Below are 24,362 nucleotides of genomic sequence, written 5' to 3'. Positions count from 1 at the left end.
ACACTACATTGTAGGTAGATTTTATTTAGTTTGAACAGCGTTATCGGGAATTCATAACTGTCAGACTGGGTGTAGTCTTGCATGTTGTTTTTTTTTATACATTACTAAATGTGGCAGCCTTCCCTAGAAAAAGCTTTCTCACCACAATTGTGAAGTCGCCATCCAGCATCAAAACAAATATAGTACTGTGTACACAAATTGTGCAACTGTCTGTTGCTATGTGGGTTTTTCCTCCAGAGAGTAACCTCGTCCTGTGTGCATGCGTATGTGTGTCAGAGAGCGAGATAAGCCTTCTTAATGACGACTAAACCCTCGACTAAGTGAGCCATGCTGAGCCTCAACCGAGCTTGTTGTGTGTCTGGTGTAATGAGGGTTACATTTGGGTGTCAAAACGGTCAAAGAAAATAGAACGTTGACATGTTCTATGAACAAATAAACCACCCACACACCCATATTAGAGATGATTAAATGATTTCCTGAGTGGAATCAGTCTCTTGTGTCCCAATTCTAACAGAAAACTAATAATTCTTCACGGACAATGAGTCACCAACGTGTTTGGCCGTAAAATAACTGAGCTACTGTACGAAAAACCCAGGCATATTTGTGGCAATAATATTTTTCTCAACAAATAGTCTCAACAAATAGTCTTTCTTACCCGTTGAGCATGTGTGCAAAACCAATAACAAATTTCCGTCATACCATTCCTGCAGTCTGAGAGGTTCAGCACGGCTACTGTGTACAATTACTGTCATGTCCTGTGTTATTCCTGACAGCCGGAACCGGGCTTCCATGACATCATGGGCATGGGCTGTGTTGCTAAAAGTCCGGCAACTTAACCATTGTGACTTTCATAGCACAGACGTTAGTTAGCGTCGAGCAGCACTCGTATTGTTGTCAGATGACATATTACTCATGTTGCGGGTCACACCAAATGTGGAGATGTGATCCAGAACAAAACAGGAGTCAATGATATACAGTAAACCTCGGATATATCGGATTCAATTGTTCCCACTGGTTTTGTCCGATATAAGCGAAATCCGTTATATGCGTATACCGGAAAATGTCCGTTTTACGCATATATCGGATTTATATCCGGTATATGCGTAAATCGGATTTAATCCGTTATAAAAAGGCACTTCCTTGACTATGTTTCCAATGTACCTGGACACGCAGGCAACGCTGCAAACGCTGCAAATGACATCGTATAGCGGCCTGTCACGATTCGGCGAATCGGAGCGCCACGATGCGGCCATCCGATATATGCGAGAGAAATTTAATGGAAATGCATTGGAACGGGACTGGAGATTTTGTCCGAAATAGACGAAATCCGTTATAAAAAATCTGATATATGCAATGAATTTTTATTGGAAATGCATTACAGAAAAATCGGTTCTTTTTTATCTGTCCGTTGTGAGCGAATTTCCGATATATCCGAGTCCGATATATCCGAGGTTTACTGTACTCGAGGGATGACAAAGCAGTCCAGGCACAATAAGGGGCAACTACCGCTGTAGCTACAGACCCTAACATAGTACACATCGGACATGTCTGCATGGTGATGTTGCGTTTTCTTCTTCATCTGGATGGCAGGAGTCCGATTATCCGTTCTTCAAAAAATCTTCTAAAATGAAGGCAATTTGTTTGTGTCATTCTTCTCATACACTGTCCACTATTATTACTAGTCAATGGCAGAATTTATGATGAACACTTCATTGACAATATATCTCCGCTAGTTGTACAAACAGATATCGGTGGTAAAATAAACCTACGTCCTTTGAGGATAGACAAGACGGAGAGCAACAATGGAGGATTAAAATAATGATGAGCCCCCAAAAGGTTAAATTAGTGTCAAGTCTGTTGGGAATGGGTGGCGACAAAGGAGACACTGAAGGTCGGTATCATATCCTGCTTTGCATATATTTTCTGCTTTTTCTTTCACTGACAAAGTTCAACCCATAATGATCTGATGTGACAACCGTGCACATTTCTGTAGCCTGCATAAAAGAAGAAAAACGAAAACATGCCAAAAACTTCAGTAGCTCAAAGTACAGCCCCTGTTTGGATGTACTGCTCCAATCTGTTCCCAAAATGTTCCCATAAGAAATTTACACGCTAAGGTGAAGCATTTGGTCAGATTTTTGACCAAATGTTTACATTCTTATGAAGTAATTTAGTACAGTGTGAAAATATCATTACTCATATTCACAACGGCAGGCTTCCTGTGGATAAACTAATGATATCAACTAGGGATCAATCCAATCAGGGTTTTATGCTGCCGATTCTAATACCGATCATCCATGACCACATGATTTTTGGCTTTCTGGAACAGATAATTAGATTTACTTATAGGAAAAAAATTTTTGGATAGCATCCGTTTTGGATATAGTCTGACTTTCTGGAAAAAAATGAATGACACTAACCAAGGTTCCACTGTAATGTGTTATTTTTTTACCTGCAATGTCTCCACCAGGATTACATACTAGTACTGGATTGCTTTTCTGACTTTTGGTCACACATTCGACACCAATTCTTAAATGATAAATGGAATAATAATGTATGTAAATGTGTTATATGCATGCATGACAAAAACATTTCTCCATTAGTGAGGTCATCCTATTGTATTCTTTGAGCAATGAGTTTGTGATGGAACAATGCAACTTACTGTTTTTTAGTGCTTTTGGCTTCAATTTCAAATTCCCTTTATTTCCCAGAATGCCACTGTAGTGTTGCCAGATGAATGCAGTCGACCTTGTATGAGTGAGGCTTTTAAACTCTGCTCGGATCTGTACGCTGGAATTCCATCAATCAAATTCTCTGTGATGCTCAATCGGGATGATCTGAGCGGTTTAATCTGCCAGTGTCTTCTTAACTTTGGAGTGATTACGGCAATGGAAGGCAAACATAACATAGGCCATTTCTTCCTTTTTCATCCAGTCTACTTGCCAGCCTTTCTGTATACCCTTTTGTATACCCGTTCCTTCCAGTCTCATCACATCAAGCATCAAGTCCTGAAGAAATGCCAAAATGTTGTTTGAGAGCAGTCGTGATGAAATACTGTAGATATTTTAAGAACTGAAGATAACACGTAAACGTCTCCAGATTTTCAAGAAGGCCATTTCAAGCATCCACTCTCGTAGTTTTTTTTTTTTTAGCATACTCATTCTTTTTCTCTCTTCCTTACCACTGAGATGGTGTTGTCAACCCATCTTGATTTCCTCTAACCAACACACACACACACATACACACTCATTCAAGGGCTGTTGTGATGTATCTAATATTAGATACTGCCAATCCTGGAAGAACTACATTTCCAATACAATGGTCAAAGTCAGGCTTTGTAATGCCTTATCATGTGTGACTTTGTCTGCTTCTTTGTGTAACAAATGGTCAAGGGTCACATGCTGAAAATGCCACAAACAAAGGAACAGAGAGGAAGGCCTGAAAAAGGAGCTTATATACGTGCAAGGAAATGGGTGCGAGGAAGGACGTTGAACAGACAAAAGCAGACAGATGAAAATAAGGCGGTTGGTATTACCTGATGCTTCCTATATATATTATATATAATATATATCAAGTGAGGCTCCAGCATACCCACGACCCTAGTGAGGATAAATGGATGAATGGATGGTAAATCAAGTGATTTATGGCTTTGCTGGGGTGTCACGAGACACTCATGAGACGAGACAATACACAAGATTGGGTCCATGGGAACGATACAAGATGAGATTTTAACATTACTTTGAAGTACAGCAAAAAATATATATATATACTGTATTGCCCATCCATCCATTTTCTATATCGCTTATCCTCAATAAGGTCACGGGGGTATGCTGGAGCCTATCCCAGCTGACTTTGGGCGAGAAATTCAAGTACGAAATTCCACAAAACCAACACACGTACAAAGAAATACTTCAGGGACATTTTCACAGTTAGTGTAGCTCCACAAACATCAACTTACCAAGAGTACCAAGTACTCCCCTCCCTCCATATTTAAAGACAAACGTTTGTGTTACTTATTACAGTCCTCCCTTGTTCATCGGCGTTAATTGGTTCCAGACCTGACCGCAATAAGTAATATCCGCAAAGTAGGATTCTTGTAGTTCGTGTAGAGAAAACCTGTTTATGACCTTCTAAATCCAGTTATCATTAGAGCCCTGTAAACATGAAATAGCACCCCTATAGTCAAAATACACTTGTATTACCCAATAATTTTGACATAATAATAGAAAAAAACCTGAGAATGAACGGCAAACCGAGAGGTGGGGTACACCCTGGACTGGTTGGCAGCCAATCACAGGGCACATATAGACAAACAACCATTCACACTCACATTCATACCTATGGACAATTTGGAGTCGCCAATTAACCTAGCATGTTTTGGAGTACCCAGAGAACATGCAAACTCCATTCAGAGATGGCCGAGGGTGGGATTGAACTTGGGTCTTCAAGCTGTGTGGCCTGCACGCTAACCACTCGTCCACCGTGCAGCCGAGTTGAAATTAAATTTTATACGTATATATTTTTTGTACTTTTCTTAGTCGCCAATTAACCTAGCATGTTTTTGGAATGTGGGAGAAAAACAAAGTACCTGGAAAAAACCCACGCATGCACGGGGAGAACATGCAAACTCCACATAGAGATGGCCAAGGGTGGAATCAAACTTGGGTCTCCTAGCCGTGAGTCCTGCACGCTAACCACTCGACCACCGTGCAGCCAAGTTGAAATTCAATTGTATAAGTATATATTTTTTGTACTTTTCTTAGTCACCAATTAACCTTGCATGTTTTTGGAATGTGGGAGGAAAACGGAGTACCTGGAAAAAACCCACGCATGCACGGGGAGGACATGCAAACTCCACACAGAGATGGTCGAGGGTGGAATCAAACTTGGGTCTCCTAGCCATGAGGCCTGCGCACTAACCACTCATCCACCGTGCAGCCACAACAAAATAGCTGTAAAATATAAATCATTTAATGTACAAAATAAAACATTTTGTATGATTTCATGCCGGGGATCAAAGAGGGACATTTCTCAGTGAGCCCGTGACACAAGAGACTGGACTCGGGGAAAAGAAACACTTACAATAAAAGGACTTCCACATGGCTCTAATGGCCATTAGAGTCCACATTAAACAGTGAAGTGTAACAACCTGATAGGAACAGCAGGAAAACATTGACAGCATTAAAGCACAGAGGGTTGCACACTTAAATCTGTGCACTCTCATCATGCACATGCACATCTGTGGACAGGCTTCGGTGTTTGAAACAAGAGTGACTTATAAATCACACTTCAACCAGATGCGTCAATAAAAAGTGTGTGTTTGTGTGTGCGTGTGTGTGTGTGTCATACAGAGAGAGAGAGAGAGAAGGAAAGCAAGGCTGCATGCGGGTGCTGGGGTTACTGTTTGCGGTGCGGTGCAGTAGAAAGTCTATTTCGCATGAGACATTAACACTGCTAATCAGCCCCAGATGACCACAGACAAACACAACAACAGCATGTGTGCGAGGTATACACTTTGCTAATGTATAACTATGTGCACTCGTACTTGTAAACGTATCATGACTAACTTCCACTCACCAGAACTCAGCAGTTCTTCCCAAAAAGCTCATGTTGAGGTCTGAACCTTCCCGACAGAAGCCCCTAATTACTCTATATTTGTGAGTTAGTTCAGACCCACATACGGAAAAACAACAAGCATCACAACAAACTGTTCTGGTTTTAAGGACCTGACTCGAGGACCAGAGAGTTGAAGATTTCAGACGTTATATGAATATGAATATGAAGTCAAAATACACTTATATTACCCAATAATTTTGACATAATAATAGAAAAAAACCTGAGAATGAACGGCAAACCGAGAGGAGGGGTACACCCTGGACTGTTCGCCAGCCAATCACAGGGCACATATAGACAAACAACCATTCACACTCACATTCATACCTATGGACAATTTGGAGTCGCCGATTAACCTAGCATGTTTTTGGAATGTGGGAGGAAACCGGAGTACCCGGAGAAAACCCACGCATGCACGGGGAGAACATGGAAACTCCACACAGAGATGGCCGAGGGTGGAATCAAACTTGGGACTCCTGGCTGTGAGGCCTGCGCGCTAACCACTCTCAACCGTGCATCCACAACAAAATAGCTGTAAAATCATAATCATAATCATAATGGCACCTCTCCACTGTGTCGTGTGGAAAAAATCTTAGGTGGGATCTCCTTGTCATACCAGTAGATTTGGAAGCCATCAAGACCTTCAAAGTTAAATTTTTTCTCACGTTAGGAGATCCATGGTCCTGGTTCTGTTGGATTGCTCCGGTGACCCATTCCATCATGTTGGACAGACTGCAGGACCAGATACTTGACCGATAGAAGCTTCAGGGTATCTACTAACAACATCCAGTCCAACTCAACTGACCTAACATGCAGTGTGCAGCAAGGCTCTGTCCTGGGACCACTCCTGTTCTTGTATGTTCTCCCCCTTGGTCATATAATACAGCAATTCAATGATGTATTATGTACTAAACAACAACAACAGCCTTCAGCTGAACTGTAGTACACCCTGTAGTAGTACACCCTGGACTGGTCGCCAGCCAATCACAGGGCACATGTAGACAAACAACCATTCACACTCACATTCATACCTATGGACAATTTGGAGTCGACAATTAACCTAGCATGTTTTTGGAATGTGGGAGGAAACCAGAGTACCCGGAGAACATGCAAACTCCATACAGAGATGGCCGAGGGTGGGATTGAACTTGGGTCTTCAAGCTGTGTGGCCTGCACGCTAACCACTTGTCCACCATGCAGCCGAGTTGAAATTCGTATATATATTTTTTGTACTTTTTTTAAAAGTAATGTTAACATTTCAATTAACCTAGCATGTTTTTGGAATGTGGGAAGAAACCAGAGTACCCGGAGAAAACCCAGGCATACACGGGGAGAACATGCAAACGGCACACAGAGACGGCCATGTGTGGAATCGAACTCAAGTCTCCTAGCTGTGAGGCCTGCGTGGTAACCACTCCACCGCCATGCAGCCCAAAAACTAACATAAGAAACTCCAGTGTCATTTAGCCAGTCCATGTCCAAACACATTATGAAAAACTGCTTCCTTCAACTACACAACATCTCTAAACTTACACTCATGGTGTCCAACGACTATTGTAATAGCCTCTTTACATGTCGTAACAAGAGGGAGCTAGCTCTACTACTGCAAGGCGTCAGACCCACAGCACAGGAGAGCCCACATCACACCCATTCTCAAAAGTCTCAGTTCACACAACCAGGCCCCAGCAGACATTACAGCCCTGATCCAACAGCTCAGCTCAGCTCGTAGCCTGAAGTCCACCTGGGCAGCACCTGCTTGATGTTGTATAGCACCTTTTTTTAACACGCGAGGTGACAGATCTTTCACAGCAGGGGCACCACGTCTCTGGAATGACCTACCACTGTCCATCCGGTCCATGGACTCTGCAGAGACTTTTAAAACCCAGCTTAAGACACACTTGACATGCAAACTGCTAAACTTTTATGTTTACATTATCTTTGAATTATATTACAGTTGTAATTGTCGTTATTATTTTATATGGTACACTCACTGCTATTTTATTGTATCATTATTTAGGGCCCTATAATTTCCACGTTCGCGGAATCGCGGACGGAATCGCGGAATTGGACAATAAAAACGGAAATTATCTTGAATGCGGAATATCGCGGAAATGCTGTTTTCATGAGAAAGAGGAACATAAACCTGGGGAATCGTTCCCGGAGGTCGGTAATCAATGTGACACAATACCTGCCTACCGCCCTTTTTCAAACATGGCACTCCCCCCGTCTGCAAAGAAGTTGCGCAATACCACGCTAACGCCGAAATACAGAGCCGAGCAGTACCCAGGTGACTTCTATGTATCTGGTGACATGTTATTTTGTACTTTCTGTCAAAAACACATGTGATGACCACTTGTTATCCAAAAGTCATCTAAAAAAAAAAAAGAAACGCATAGCGCTAACGCTAGCAGGCAGCCCCGACAGACATGCGTTACTGCCTCGTTCAAGTCAGCGGACTTAAGAAAAGACTTTGTCGAGGATTTTGTGAGCATGTGTGCTGAGGCCGACATCCCCTTGGAGAAGTTGGGAAAAATACGTCCTTTTCTCGTGAAGCACTGCAAACAGGGAGGAGCGCTGCCTGAAAATGCCAGCAGCCTCCGACAACTTCACCTCCCCCGAGTGTTTGAGCAACACATCTCCTCTGTGCTCCAGAAGATCCGGGGGAAAAAATTATCCGTTGTTGTGGATGAGACCACTGATGCTAGGGATTGCAGTGTGCTAAACATCGTTATTGGTAAGTTCATGTTAATTTATCAGCCTAGTATACAACGTAGTGGTAGTCACCATCTGTGTGTGCGTGTGCGCGCGCGCACGTGCGTGCATGTGCGTAGCTAGATAGATATATAGTACCTAGTGCAATGTTGTGTTACATGATGCAGTAGTAAAGTATTGAGGAAAAGTGCAATATTGTGTTACATGATGCACTAGTAAAGTATTGAGGAAAAGTGCAATATTGTGTTACATGATGCAGTAGTAAAGTATTGAGGAAAAGTGCAATATTGTGTTACATGATGCAGTAGTAAAGTATTGAGGAAAAGTGCAATATTGTGTTACATGATGCAGTAGTAAAGTATTGAGGAAAAGTGCAATATTGTGTCGCCTCAATGAATGTAAGTTCATTTCTAATTAATTAGTGTGCATTTTATTCATAAACATTATTAAAACGCACTCTTTTGTGGTAAAATGAGTAAAAGGTAAAACAAAAATGGAATTCCAAAAAATTAAAACGGAAAAAACGGAATTTGGGAAAAAATAAAACGGAATTTGGGAAAAAATAAAACGGAATTTATAGGGCCCTAATTATTGTCATTATTGTACGACTTCAGGGACATTCGACTTTGGAGGTTTCACTGTACTGTCTTGGAATGTCTTGTCCAAATCTCAGGTGACATCCCCCCCCCCCACACACACACACATCACAACAATTTTATCTCCATCCATCCCTCGTTCAGCCTGATCAAATGACAAAGAGGCCTCAGATGTAGAAGCAGGCAGCTGGTTCTTCTCTTGAACCAAGCGAGTCTTTGTCTGATGCTTAAAACGTGCACTTGAGTTGCAGTTCGGCTCGCTAAAAGTACAATTTGGAATAATGGACCCAGATCTGACTTCATATATCGCTCCCACTGTGACGTATGTGGGCAAAATGGTGACAGTGGTGGAAGCTACATGAGGTAGATAGTCCTGCCAGTTAATTTAACAACAATATTTTAGCATGGTGTTGATTTTTACAGATTGTCAGTCAATAATTTATGTCGGTGTATCGATAACATCAAGACTGCCTCTATCAGATATTTTAGATCAGGGGTCTCAAACACGCGGCCAAATGTGGCCCACAGGACACTACTTTGAGGCCCCCGCCTTGATATGAAAGTTTAATGTTAGTGCGGCCCGCGCAAGTTTGATATGGATGCTGTATGGTATCATGTACCCAGAAAAAAATATTACGTTTGATTAATGTTCATGTTAAAGGTTAAATAACTGTTAATAGTTATCCTCCCTATCCGTGTGGAAGTGGTAAGTTTTGGGCTATTTAAGTTTAAAGGAAATAACTTGAAGGCTACCGTTTAGGTGGCTAGCTCTCTAGTTTGCGAGTTAGCATGTGTCTCAAGACCCTGCAGTTGCGCAATATGTTGTAAATAAAAAAAGAGTATAAATGTGACTATAGTCGTTTTTTGTCATGTCTACAGGGCTCTAATAATGCTTTGTTCATTTTAATCTGAAAAAAATAATTAAATAATTTGTCTACCCACCAACTATATGTGGTTTCTTAAGTTTTTATTATTTGCCGTTGTATTATTATTATTATATCTATTTATTTATTACTGATTGATTGATTTTCTTTATTCTTGATTTGTTAATTTATTTTTCATCTTATTTTGTGTAGAAAAATAAAAAGTAAGATATTTGAGAACAGTGGAATGTTTTATCAGAGCTTTTCTTGTAGAAAATCGAAACCAAAGCAAAGTTTATTCATTTTTCTGTTTTTAATAAATGCGTTTTTTTTGGGGTTTTTTTGGAAAACCTGATGCGGCCCAGTCTCGCCCAGACCCTAGCTCCAGTGGCCCCCAAGTAAATTGAGTTTGAGACCCCTGTTTTTAGATAGATGGTGGATCCATCTCGTTCCCTGTCTCGCCCACCCATCTTACTGCCTGACTGAGCCTGAATCGATGCAACCTGACCTGACCGTTGTCTCTGGTCATTTTCAGAGCGTGACTGGCTGGCTGAACGACCTCTGGGCTTTGCTACCTACCGCGTCGTGCAAACACACACACACACACATAAAGGTATAGCTTTGAATGCTCTCCCTTAAGACAAGCAGTTCATTCACGCTCCCACTGGGCTTCAGCCTTGGTTCAACCCCTTCGACCATCAGCACCACAGACCTGTAAGTGTTCCAGACACACAGCCTAATCTAATCTACTCTATGTACAAAAAGGTCCATGTGTGCAGATGAACTTGATGTTTTTTTTTTTGTATTTATAGGAGTTTACATCAAGGAGGAACTTGGGAATATGACAACATACCAACATGTATACGCCAGACAAAGGGATAAAATTAAGCTATGACACCATACCAGGAAAAGTATCGGAAAACCCAGCGAGGCGGCAAAAAGAGAGGTGCCGTGATTCACATTCTATTGGCTAGACCCTAGCCACACACACTTAAGCAAGCCACAAACACAGGGTTCACCCACATGAAGCCGGAGGAAGAATGTGTGTTTGTGTCAGTGTGTGGTGACAGAGGAGGATGAGAAAAAACTTAGTTCGCTCACGACTAGTTCCACTTTCTGGGGACATCATCAAAAGGCTTCTTCTTTTCAAACGCTATGTCCTTTAAATGAATGAATTCTTTCACAGACTGACTTCCGCACTCATCCATCACTCTGTCATCTGCTACACTGTCCTGTGAAAGTTACAGTAAACGAAACGGTCCTCGCTTTAAGAAAACGTGTTTCCTTATGTGCCCGAAGTCTCAGATTCATGCAACCTGATTAGAAAAAAATTTATTTAAATTAGTTTAGTCTTACACATTCAGGCACGCCATTGCTATCCATTGCTTATGTTGTCATTCAGTAAGAATTTGCTGCACTTTAGTTATCCCCACTTCTAAACAAACAGTACAGTCGAGAGCTGAAGCAGATACAAAAAAAAAAATTTTTTTTAAATATTTGCAATGGGCTGTGCCTGAAACCACACCCTCATTCTCTCAATCACTACTTGCTACATAGCACACAATAAACAGTTTACTCAATGGCGAGGAGCATGTTGAGACTGCACACAGCGGGATCACAATTTACACAATCTGGTCATCAACCTCAGATGTGGAGTGTTGACTGTAATATATACTTCATGTGTTACTTAAAGTAATATATCTTTGTAATGATATCAGTCTTGGTAAGTATAAAATATGGCTCACTGCATTAGGGGATATTTCCATGGTGGAATATTTGAGGGCAGTGGATGGATAAATGCACGTACTTAGAACTCAAAACACCCAAGTGAAAAAGGCAGAAGATAAATACAGAGTATATAGAGAAAAACGTGGCATGAATTCACAGAGCAGTGGATAGTGTACCACAAAATGTACTAGCTGGCAAACTGTAAACAAAGTTTCTGGAAGGCTTGGGGATTATTGTGTCTGAGTGTGAATGTTAGCAGACAAAGTGAGGAAATCCTGGTGGTGTAAGCACATTATGGACATAAGCTAAAAACAGCAAACAAATTCACACAGGCTGTGTTTCTGGGATGTATGATGCTGGATATCGGACTACTGCAATCCACTTCACAATGGTTGAAACGTAACATTGCTTTTCTCACACTCTCATTACTGATAACACAGGTGGCAAGAGTCTACTCCAAAGGGTGGAGGACCAGAGAACCAGACCAAACTGCGGTTTTATATGTGAACACGTGCCCCTCCCGCCCCCCAACCATCAGAGCCATTGGAGCTGAACTTTTGTGGTTAATGACTTTCCCACCCACTACACACCACGGCACATGTTGAAGCTGTTAACGATAAGTGGCTTTTCAAACTTGGTAACGTCCTCATGTCCCTGTTAATCTCGCATTCCGTACAACAACAAAGTGCTGCAGAAACATGGGACAGCAATTTGAGTGAGATGGCTCATTTTGTCAACTGCAAACTAAAACTAATATACATTTTAACTACCACTTTAAGTGCTTGTAATGGTAAAAAAAAATTGGCAGGATAAAAATAAAAACATCCTAGTAGGAAACCACATTAGAAGTAGTGCTGTGAGCTCAATAGACTACTGAACATTCATTCATTTTCTACCGCTTTTTCCTCACGAGGGTCGCGGGGGGTGCTGGAGCCTATCCCAGCTGTCTTGGGGTAAGAGGTACACCCTGGACTGGTCGCCAGCCAATCACAGGGCACATATAGACAAACAACCATTCACACTCACATTCATACCTATGGACAATTTGGAGTCGCCAATTAACCTAGCATGTTTTTTTGGAATGTGGGAGGAAACCGGAGTACCTGGAGAAAACCCACGCATGCACGGGGAGAACATGCAAACTCCACACAGAGATGGCCGAGGGTGGAATTGAACCCTGGTCTCCTAGCTGTGAGGTCTGCGCGCTAACCACTAGTCCTCCATGCCGCCCTACATCAACATTCATTCATTTTCTACCGCTTTTCCTCACGAGGGTCGCGGGGGTGCTGGAGCCTATCCCAGCTGTCTTGGGGCAAGAGGTCGGGGTACACCCTGGACTGGTCGCCAGCCAATCACAGGACACATATAGACAAACAACCATTCACACTCACATTCATACCTATGGACAATTTGGAGTCGCTAATTAACCTAGCATGTTTTTGGAATGTGGGAGGAAACCGGAGAAAACCCACGCATGCATATGCAATCTCCACAAAGAGATGGCCGAGATGGTGGAATTGAACCCTGGTCTCCTAGCTGTGAGGTCTGCGCGCTAACCACTAGACCACCATGCCGCCCTACGTCAACATTATATATATTTTTTTAAAGCCCACAAATTGGGGTAACTCAAATATTTTCTTACAACTTCACAACATTTATTACACAAATTAGGCATAATTTGTAACATATTTCTTTTGAGAGATCTCATTTAGTGGTAAATATTCCAATTCAGTATGACACAGTTCAGCACCACTGTAAACTACAGCTAAATATACAGCATATAACCTATAACCTAATCACATTTGGATCGTGTACTTACCTGGAAGTTCCTGAAAGCAGCAGTGATTTGAGTCATATGCAAGGTGAGACACCTGGAGGTGCATCTGGCGCTGTTCATATTCTCCTCAACATCCTCCTGCTCTGTTGAACTCCGGCGAGCCCGAGTTACCGCCATGATCAAACACAGGAGCACCAGGACTGCCTTAGGAACTGACATGACACCAGGTGGGGATCAGGAACTGGACCGACTGTACTGTTAAGTGTAAAAAAAAATCCGCTTGGCTAGCGCTTATTCTAGCTCCCGTTCTCTCTCTGGATCCTTAGTGGGAACATGTGATTGGAAGCAGGGAAGTGAGTGAAGTGGATCCACGTGGACACGCCCACCACGGAAGCAAGTGCAGCCTCCTTTGGCTGGTAAATGTACTGTGACACTCACAGTACACGATTCAGTTAGCAAAACTACGACCGAAAAAGATTGTCAGAGAGTTTAAATATTAACAGATAGCAAGTTCATAAAGGGCGTGTTGTAAACAAATTTAGACAAACACTTAATTGGGACACAGAACTATCAAAACAGGTGATACAGGCATGAACTATAAGCCTGTAAACTAATTACCGCCCCCTACCTTGGCGGTACTGCATTGCACCCTATGTTACACACAACTGTCCCTTATCATTAAGCTATCAACTAAATCAGGGGTCTCAAACACGCGGCCCGCGGGCCAAATGTAGCCCACAGGAAACTAGTTTGAGGCCCCCGCCTTGATATGAAAGTTTAATGTTAGTGCAGCCCCGCGCAAGTTTGATATGGATGCTGTATGGTATCATGTACCCAGAAAAAATTATTACATTTGATTAATGTTCATGTTAAAGGTTAAATAACTGTTAATAGTTATCCTCCCTATCCGTGTGGAAGTGGTAAGTTTTTGGCTATTTAAGTTTAAAGGAAATAACTTGAAGGCTACCGTTTAAGTCGCTAGCTCTCTAGTTTGCGAGTTAGCATGTGTCTCAAGACCCTGCAGTTGCGCAATATGTTGTAAATAAAAAGAGTATAAATGTGACTATAGTCGTGTTTTGTCATGTCTACAGGGCTCTAATAATGCTTTGTTCATTTTAATCTGAAAAAAATAATTTGTCTACCCAGCAACTATATGTGGTTTCTTAAGTTTTTATTATTTGCCGTTTTATTATTATTATTATTATATTTATTCATTACTGATTGATTGATTTTCTTTTTTCTTGATTTGTTTATTTATTTTTCATCTTATTTTGTGTAGAAAAATAGAAATTAAGGTATTTGAGAACAGTGGAATGTTTTATCAGAGCTTTTATTGTAGAAAATTGGAACCAAAGCAAAATTTATTTATTTTTCTGTTTTTAATAAATGCGTTTGGGGGGGGGGGGGGGGGGGGGTGGCCCAGTCTCACCCAGACCCTAGCTCCAGTGGCCCCCAGGTAAATTGAGTTTGAGAACCCTGAACTAAATGGAAGTGGTCTTGTTTCTACAATGCAACATTCGTAAAGATCTGTAGAATGCTGTGAAATGTCTTTGTTTATTAGGAAAATTCCATATTCACAAATCCAGAGTCATGTTATGCAAGCCAAATATTCACCGGTTTTCTGAATCACTGAAACTGATATTCAAAAACAGAAAAGCATTGAAAACCTTTCATACATTGGAGAAGGTTCTAAAAAACAATTCATATGAAGAACAAACTTAAGTGACATGTTTTCTATTTTTATTTTGTTGTTCTTATTTTCAAGCAATATCCATCACACATTCCTTTCTTTGTTATTAATTTTTTTTATTTATGTTGATATTGTTCTGTAGAATTGCACTTTTTCTGTTCCTGTAATTCTGCTTATATTGTTATTGTTTTTGTACAATTGAAGTTTGTAATAAAATATATTGATTATTTAAAAAAAAAAGTTTGGAGCAGAAAAAAAAAGCTATCAACTAATAATCAGGTACGTATTACTACTATATTTTGTACATTATATGAATGAATGCCTTTTTACATCTGTTTTTTCAGTTGGTCATATTATGGTCTATGGCGTCATTACACCTGTAATAAAATTTAATTTAATTAAATTAAATTAGTGTTATTTTGAGTTTTTCAAGAACTATTAACACTTCCCCCATAGTGGAAAACGTATTCAGGTCACTGACTTTAACAATACTTATAATAATGCTGTTAAGTCAATGTTATATGAGGTACTATTACTCTGAAGCATCGGTGTGTTGAATCTGCTGCAAGAGAAGACAGTTTGATGGATGTTATTTGCAGTTTTATATCCAAAAACACCAGACAAAAGTGAAGGTTTTTCTATATGATTGATGAGGCGGATGAATCATGTTTTATACTCAAATCTGTTTTCAGTTTTCATCTTTGATTTTCCTTCTGACGTTCTGGACTGGAGTATTTCAAATTTATTGAAATAAAACATTGTAAATCGTTTTGAAGGCCCACGCATGATTTGGTGTACATGTGAGATGAGCCCCGGACTACCTTTTGTGTGATACAGAGGAAACAATCCACTAATGTTACATAATCTTACTGTTTCGTTATTTGTGTGTTTTTGTGTGTGTGTAAATAATGCAAATAATAATAATAATGTGCTCCTATCATATGCACCTATTCCTTGTGGCCACTTATGTGAGTGTAAAGGTGTTTCACGTCTAGAGAGCTCTAATAATGTTAAAACCCGTATTTAGAAGGTCGTAAACAAGTTTTCAATAAGGTTCACTTATTGATAAGGACTCTTACTTTGTGGAAATTCACTCATCACACTCTTGGGGGATTCTGGTAGATTTTCGACATTCATTCATTTTCTACCGCTTTTCCTCACGAGGGTCGCGGGGGTGCTGGAGCCTATCCCAGCTGTCTTCGGACAAGAGACAGGGTACACCCTGGACTGATCGCCAGCCAATCATAGGACACATATAGACAAACAACCATTCACACTCACATTCATACCTATGGACAATTTGGAGTCGCCAATTAACCTAGCATGTTTTTGGAATGTGGGAGGAAACCGGAGAAAACCCACGCGTGCACGGCGAGAACATGCAAACTCCACACAGAGATGGCCGAGGGTGGAATTGAACTCTGGTCTTCTAGATGTGAGGCCCGCACACTTACTACAGTTTTGAACTTCATTCATTCATTCATTTTCTACCGCTTTTCCTCACGAGCGTCGTGGGGAGTGCTGGAGCCTATCCCAGCTGTCTTTTGGGCGAGATGCAGGGTACACCCTGGACTGGTCGCCAGCCAATCACAGGGCACATATAGACAAACAATCATTCACACTCACATTCATACCCATGGACAATTTGGAGTCGCCAATTAACCTAGCATGTTTTTGGAATGTGGTAGGAAACCGGAGAAACCGAGATATTGCACCCTCCACACAGTGATGGGCGAGAGTGGAATTGAACTGGGGTCTCCTAGCTGTGAGGTCTGCGCGCTTACCACTTGATCGCCGTGCAGCCCAGATTTTCGACAGTAAAATAAAAATATATTGTATTTGAATAACTAATCAGGGGTGCACGGTGGATTTGGGGTTAGCACGCAGGCCTCACAGCTAGGAGACCCCAGTTCAATTCCACCCTCGGCCATCACTGTGTGGAGGGTGCATTATCCCGGTTTCTCCGGTTTCCTACCACATTCCAAAAACATGCTAGATTAATTGGAGACTCCATATTGTGGTTAGAGGGTGTGTAGGGTGTAGCCTACCGGGATAGGCTCCAGCACCCGGGTGACCCTCGTGAGGATAAGCGGTAGAAAATGAATGAATAACTAATCATCCATCCAGCCATCTATACATTTTCTATACTAATTTTCTATACTTTCTTATCCTCACGAGGTGCTGGAGCCTATCCCAGCTGTCTTCAGGCAAGAGGCGGGGTTTGTTTTTTCATGTGTACATATCAAACGTGGAAAAAAGGCAGTTCAAATATTTGATATGCACACACACACACAGACACACACACAGACACACTCATACCCATGACATATGAATAATGGGCAGCACACACATTAGTTGCCCATTATCCGAATATCCACAGGGTTATTGTCATATCAGACTACTTAGGTTTCTGAATAAAGCATTAGTGGCATAAAGAGCCTTCCCAACACATACTTAAATATCACATACACACACATGGGCTTGTGATCACTCACATACACGCAACTGAAGCATTTGCTGTCTGTCTGAGTTTGCTCGTTGATTGAAGCCAAATGTCATGGAATTAACTTAAAAGAGACCAAAGCTTCGACAAGAGTGTCAGAAAGGCACAAAGAGGGTCAGACAGACAGGAGCATAAAAAGAGGCTCAGACAGAGCTTTCAAGCTCCATATTGTGAACAAAAAGTAGACGTCACTTATTATTTTAAGTCACTCTCATTGCAGGATAATTATTTACATTAATTTACTGTATTTCCTCATACAAATACACTTTGAATATGCATTGTGCATCGCTGTTTTAAACAAGGGTGCATCGTACAGAGCCTAAGACAAGAGAAAAAAGACAAGTAATCCGACAATTCATGACAGCATGCAGCAGAATAAGACAATAAAATAGCAAAATTCAGTGGTGTAAAGGTATAGCTGCTGCTTTTTAAAGCAGACAGCCTGGGACATTCCATTTTCTAACCGCTTATCTTCACGAGGCACCTTGGCACTTGCTAAACTTGAGGCTCTCTTGCTAGTGCTAGCATGATGACTGTTAGCATTTTAGCATTTTAGCTAATTTACTCACGTCTAAAGGCAAATACACACATGGTATGATGTGGGGACACTATCGGACTCCCTGGACAACTTTTGGGACTTGAGGCTGTCTTGCTAAGCGCTAGCATGATGACTGTTAGCATTTTAGCATTTTAGCTAATTTACTCACGTCTAAAGGCAAATACACACATGGTATGATGTGGGGACACTATCGGACTCCCTGGACAACTTTTGGGACTTGAGGCTGTCTTGCTAGGTGCTAGTATGATGACTGTTAGCATTTTAGCATTTTAGCTAATTTACTCATGTCTAAAGGCAAATACACACATGGTATGATGTGGGGACACTATCGGACTCCCTGGACACTTTTGGGACTTGAGGCTGTCTTGTTAGGTGCTAGCATGATGACTGTTAGCATTTTAGCATTTTAGCTAATTTACTCATGTCTAAAGGCAAATACACACATGGTATGATGTGGGGACGCTATCAGACTCCATGGACACTTTTTGGGACTTGAGGCTGTCTTGCTAGGTGCTAGCATGACGACTGTTAGCATGTTAACAATTTAGCTAATTTACTCATGTCTAAAGGCAACGACAAACATGGTATGATGTGGGGACACTATCGGACTCCCTGGACACTTTTGGGACTTGAGGCTGTCTTTCTAGGTGCTAGCATGATGACTGTTAGCATTTTAGCATTTTAGCTAATTTACTCATGTCTAAAAGCAAATACACACATGGTATGATGTGGGGACGCTATCAGACTCCATGGACACTTTTTGGGACTTGAGGCTGTCTTGCTAGGTGCTAGCATGACGACTGTTAGCATGTTAGCAATTTAGCTAATTTACTCATGTCTAAAGGCAACTACAAACATGGTATGATGTGGGGACACTATCGGACTCCCTGGACACTTTTGGGACTTGAGGCTGTCTTTGTAGGTGCTAGCATGACGACTGTTAGCATGTTAGCAATTTAGCTAATTTACTCATGTCTAAAGGCAAATACACACATGGTATGATGTGGGGACACTATCGGACTCCCTGGACACTTTTGGGACTTGAGGCTGTCTTGCTAGGTGCTAGCATGATGACTGTTAGCATGTTAGCAATTTAGCTAATTTACTCATGTCTAAAGGCAACTACACATATGGTATGATGTGGGGACACTATCGGACTCCCTGGACACTTTTGGGACTTGAGGCTGTCTTGCTAGGTGCTAGCATGATGACTGTTAGCATGTTAACAATTTAGCTAATTTACTCATGTCTAAAGGCAACTACACACATGGCATGATGTGGGGACACTATGGGGCTGCCCCAAACTTTTCCAGACCTGAGGCTGTGTTGCTAGGTGCTAGCAGGTAGCCGTTAGCATGTTAGCATTTAAGCTAATTTACTAATGTCTAAAGGCAAATAGACACATGGCATGATGTAGGGACACTATGGGACTGCATCAACCTCTTCGGTACTTGAGGCCTTCTTGCTAGGTGCTAGCATGGTAGCCATTGGCACACCGGGCCCGAGGTTCACAGCACAGGTGGCAAGCCCATCAAAATTTCCGCGGGAATTTTCTCGTTGTATTTATTGTATTATTATTTGATAAATAATGTTTATTATTTTATAGACATTGTCAGTGTTAACAGACTCATACTGTATTACCTGTACTAGTGCAGCAAGTTTCACAAATTCAGAGCCGCTACACCTGTCAACAATCAGGGGTTTCCTTTCTAAAGGTTGTGTCCGCACAAACAGTGCCTGAAAGTAGCGTAAATCACTTTTTACGCCAATATTGTGATTTACTAAACAATTTGGCAGGACAGTGTGCGTACCTGCACGCAGACTCTTGAGCTGTTCTACGCACATTTTGGAGGCAGTGAGAAGTCAAGACTCCCCAAAAATGGGGATGGGATAAATGAAGTCCTGACTCACACAAACATAATTCACTTCGTATGAAACCTAACATAACCAAGTTGTACTCTTATACAAATGATGAAACACTTTTATCTGTACTTTATCACTTTTGACTGTGCTATTTCACTCCTCTTTCAGTTCCAAATGGTATAAGCCAGACGGTAATGTAATAGCTATAAAATGTCACTCGGTGATTATATCACTCTCTGTATACATCTTACATACGTCAATGTTACTGAGAGGACAGCAGTGGCATATATTATTTATTTTGTTTAAATTTGTTTTTTTCATAAAAAAGTCATAATTAAAGTCATAATATTATGAGAAATAAAACAAAATAAATTTCAGAAAATTAAATTGGGTAAAAAGAATAAAGTCAAAATATTACAAACCTTTTAATTATTTAAGAGAAAAGAAACATTTAAAAAATTAAAAATAACAGCCGCAAAAATTGGGAATTGTTTTTTTTCTTAAAGTCATAATATTATGAGAAATAAAACAAAATAAATTTCTGAAAATTAAATTGGGTAAAAAGAATGAAGTCAAAATATTACAAAAATTTAAATTATTTAAGAGAAAAGAAACATTTAGAAAATTAAAAATAACAGTTATCTATAAATTAGGAAAAAAGCAAAGACCTGTGTTTGTACAAATAATACACAATTTCACCTATATAACAAATATACTATATAACTTCTTAGCATAGTATCTGCATGTGTTGGTTTACAAAATATGAAAGTGGCCTTTGCATCCTTTCATTTGGCCCTTGGTGGAAAAAAAAAAAAAGTTTGGACACCCCTGTATTAGACCAACATAAGAGAGTGCAGATTGTCCAATACAATTGACCAATGCAGAGTATCAATCAGTTTTGCTAAGAAATGATGAGAGCATGTAGAATACGAACACAGCTCTTTCTAAGGTCACATTGGGGTCAGAAAAATTGTGAGGTAGCTGGAATTGTTATAATACATGTATGTTATCTTTCAACCATCAAACTAATACAAGTATGTAGCATAAAGAGCAGGTCTACTGTTCCATGGCCAGAAGGCTTCATTGTTCCTCCTGGAACAGAGGTTTGACAATCAACTGGGGCCTCCTTTCAAGCACGTACTTTGGCATAAGCTTTCACCAGGTGGCTCAGGAATGTAATCCTCCTGTAGTTGGATGTGATTTGATGACAATAAATTTACCCATTGATCTTGGCTTGAAGGTGCTTCGGTGCCATGTGTACTTTTCAAGTACCGTAATATTAAAAAGTAGTGTTTAAAATGGCTTGGGTTTGGATAAGCCTTTTCCAGGTTTCTCCATCAGTGAAGACATTGGAGCCCCCCAACAGGACTGGAATTTGTATGGTGAACTTTGGAGTTCAAATTTTCAAGAATTAAAAACTGGCCAGCGCCAGTTGGTGCCAGTTCGCAGCAATGCAATTTGCCGTGGCGCCTAGTGGCGTGCAGTGGCTCAAACTGCCTCCCAACTGGCTCGTGGTGGCCCGTAACGGCGACAAATATTGAGTTGGGCGACAAGAAAATTTCAAAATGTTTAAAATCTTTGTCGCGCCGATTGCTTGATGCATGAAGTGTCCACCAAGAGGAACCAAATGTAGCAAACAATCCGCCTATTGGAATCCACTGGAATGTAATGGTGCGAGCCAAGTTGCATCAATGACGCCAGTTCGGGCATAGTGACTCACTGTGGCCCCAAATTAACGGCAACACGTGAAGCGAACATTAATTCGGTGCCACAGAAATCCACTACGCGCCAATCACATAATCTTTGGCGCTAACTGGTACCAACTGGCGCCGACCCAATGGACTCCTAGCGTGTAATGTTCCATGACATGCGCTCGACTTGATGGCCGCAGGTTTGAATTATCTCACAACAGGCAAAATAATCCCAAATAACATTACTTCCTGTCCGCCTCTTTGTCAGGTCCCCCTAGGGAACACATTTATAGTAACACACTCATGCATGAGTATTATTTATGTCTTATTATGTCTTAAATGACTTTCTCTAATGTCTTCTTTATGGGGTAATACGACTGTAAAGGTGACTATAGGGGTGTTAGTTCATGTCTAGAGGGCTCAAATAATGTTAAAATACTTCCTTATAAGGTTGTAAACAACTTTTCTGTGCTGTAATTCTAAATAAGCAATGCTGCTTTGCAGAAATTAATTAATCATGGTCTGGTCTGACACCAATTAATCACAAAAAACGAGGGATTAATGTACAGTATCATACATGTTTAAGATTACCTGGTGGATTACGTTGTGGTTGTCCACGACGGTGTTTGTTTTATAAAATCATATGGTTGTTATAAAGCAGGGGTCTCAAACACGCGGCCCACGGGCCAAATGTGGCCCGCAGGACACTAGTTTGAGGCCCCTGCCTTGATATGAAAGTTTAATGTTAGTGCGGCCCACGCAAGTTTGATATGGATGCTGTATGGTATCATGTACTCAGAAAAAATTATTACATTTGATTAATGTTCATGATAAAGGTTAAATAACTGTTAATAGTTATCCTCCCTATCCGTGTGGAAGTGGTAAGTTTTGGGCTATTTAAGTTTAAAGGAAATAACTTGAAGGCTACCATTTAGGTGGCTAGCTCTCTAGTTTGGGAGGTAGCATGTGTTTCAAGACCCTGCAGTTGCGCAATATGTTGTAAATAAAAAAAGAGTATAAATGTGACTATAGTCGTGTTTTGTCATGTCTACAGGGCTCTAATAATGCTTTGTTAATTTTAATCTGAAAAAAATAATTTGTCTACCCACCAACTATATGTGGTTTCTTAAGTTTTTATTATTTGCCATTTTATAGTTATTATTATATTTATTTATTTATTACTGATTTATTAATCAACTCCAAAGTTCAAAACAAGATGCATCAGATGTATGAACTTAAGAGGCATTTCAGCACTGTTTTTGTTTTATTTTGTTTTCACACAAGTACCTTTATCCCTGCCAATAAATAACGCTCCAGCTGCGCAACAATTGTTTCATCACAAGATAGCTTGAGTGACTTTTTGACGACTGTCGCTGAATGCCACTAAACAGCATTATCACACTCAATGAACCACCAAACAGTTATTATTTCCTATTTCAAACATGCCACTTATCTAATCCAATGTGTGCTGTGTATTTAACATTACTGCGTATAATTGTTTACATCACAAGCCCTTTATAGTATTAGCATTCCCGTTCAAAACACTATTGAAGTGGTCTGAGTTGATCCCAGACAGCTGGAACAACACAGCCCACATGTTAGTCATAAAATATCTGTCACATTCAGAGTCTTCAATGAAGCAGGTTTTGTTTTCAGAAGTCTGTTAAGTTATTAGACTGGTTGGGCCCTGAGGAGCAAGACTGGTCCCTCAATGGAGCTACAGTGTCACTGTGTGGCAAGTAAGAGAAATTGCAATGTAGTCCATCTGTTTTCTATGACGCTTATCAGACAGACAGAATACTTTATTAATCTCTTTGGATTAATCCTCACTATATTGGAGCCTATCCCAGCTGTCTTCGGGCGAGAGGTGGGGTACACCCTGGACTGGTTGCCAGCCAATCACAGGGCACGTATAGACCAACAACCATTCACACTCACATTCATACCTAAGGATAATTTGGAGTCACCAATTAACCGAGCATGTTTTTGGAATGTACCATTCATTCATTTATTCATTTTCTACCGCTTTTTCCTCATGAGGGTCGCAGGGGTGCTGGAGCCTATCCCAGCTGTCTTTGGCGAGAGGCGGGGTACACCCTGGACTGGTCGCCAGCCAATCACAGGGCACGTATAGACAAACAACCATTCACACTCACATTCATACCTATGGATAATTTGGAGTCACCAATTAACCTAGCATGTTTTTGGAATGTACCATATTGACGCAAATACGTAAGCTATTCAACAACAAGCTAGACACATTTATGAATAGGGTTTATTGATTTATTAGCCTATGGTTTATTGATTTATTGTACCTATGGACAATTTGGAGTCGCCAATTAACCTAACATACATGTTTTTGGAATGTGGGAGGAAACCGGAGTACATTTTAAGTCCATTACAACCAGCAAATGACACTAATTTGGGGGAATGGCCTGCATTTTTTCCACTTACTTGCGTAGGTTTTCTCCTTTCCACTGACTTCCTCCCACATCCCAAACACATGCCTGTTAGACTATTTAGAGACGCACATTGATGATGAATGTGACTATAAATGGCTGCTTATGTGTCCTGTGAGAGCTTCTCAATATTTACAGTGACGGATATCTTCTCCGGAACTAACAGTTTGCCTTTTTTTATTGAAGGCCACAGTGTAGCAGTAGCAACGTAACTTTCAATGGTTTTGCTAACCAAGATGGCGGACACACATAAAACATCCTGTTGAGTGCCTTTCACAATAGAGTACATCCGGTTTAGCAAATAAAAT

At 40.8% G+C, this 24,362-nt stretch overlaps 1 protein-coding gene across 2 annotated transcripts in view; it reads right to left on the bottom strand.

The window, feature by feature from the left end:
• The window catches only part of anos1b (anosmin 1b), a 50,789-nt gene extending 37,126 nt beyond the window's left edge, over positions 1-13,663 (bottom strand). For both annotated transcript variants that reach the window (XM_058074008.1, XM_058074009.1), the window contains exon 1: positions 13,332-13,663. In XM_058074008.1, the coding sequence (XP_057929991.1) occupies positions 13,332-13,508 (177 nt within the window). In that variant the 5' untranslated portion in view covers positions 13,509-13,663. The remainder of the gene's footprint in view (positions 1-13,331) is intronic.
• Between the last annotated feature and the right edge of the window lie 10,699 nt (positions 13,664-24,362).

This window comes from Doryrhamphus excisus, chromosome 5 (genome assembly GCF_030265055.1).
Source record: "Doryrhamphus excisus isolate RoL2022-K1 chromosome 5, RoL_Dexc_1.0, whole genome shotgun sequence".
NCBI classification, from domain to species: domain Eukaryota; kingdom Metazoa; phylum Chordata; class Actinopteri; order Syngnathiformes; family Syngnathidae; genus Doryrhamphus; species Doryrhamphus excisus.
Note: the sequence above shows the minus strand (reverse complement) of the source record. Positions and strands in the feature narration are given on the sequence as shown.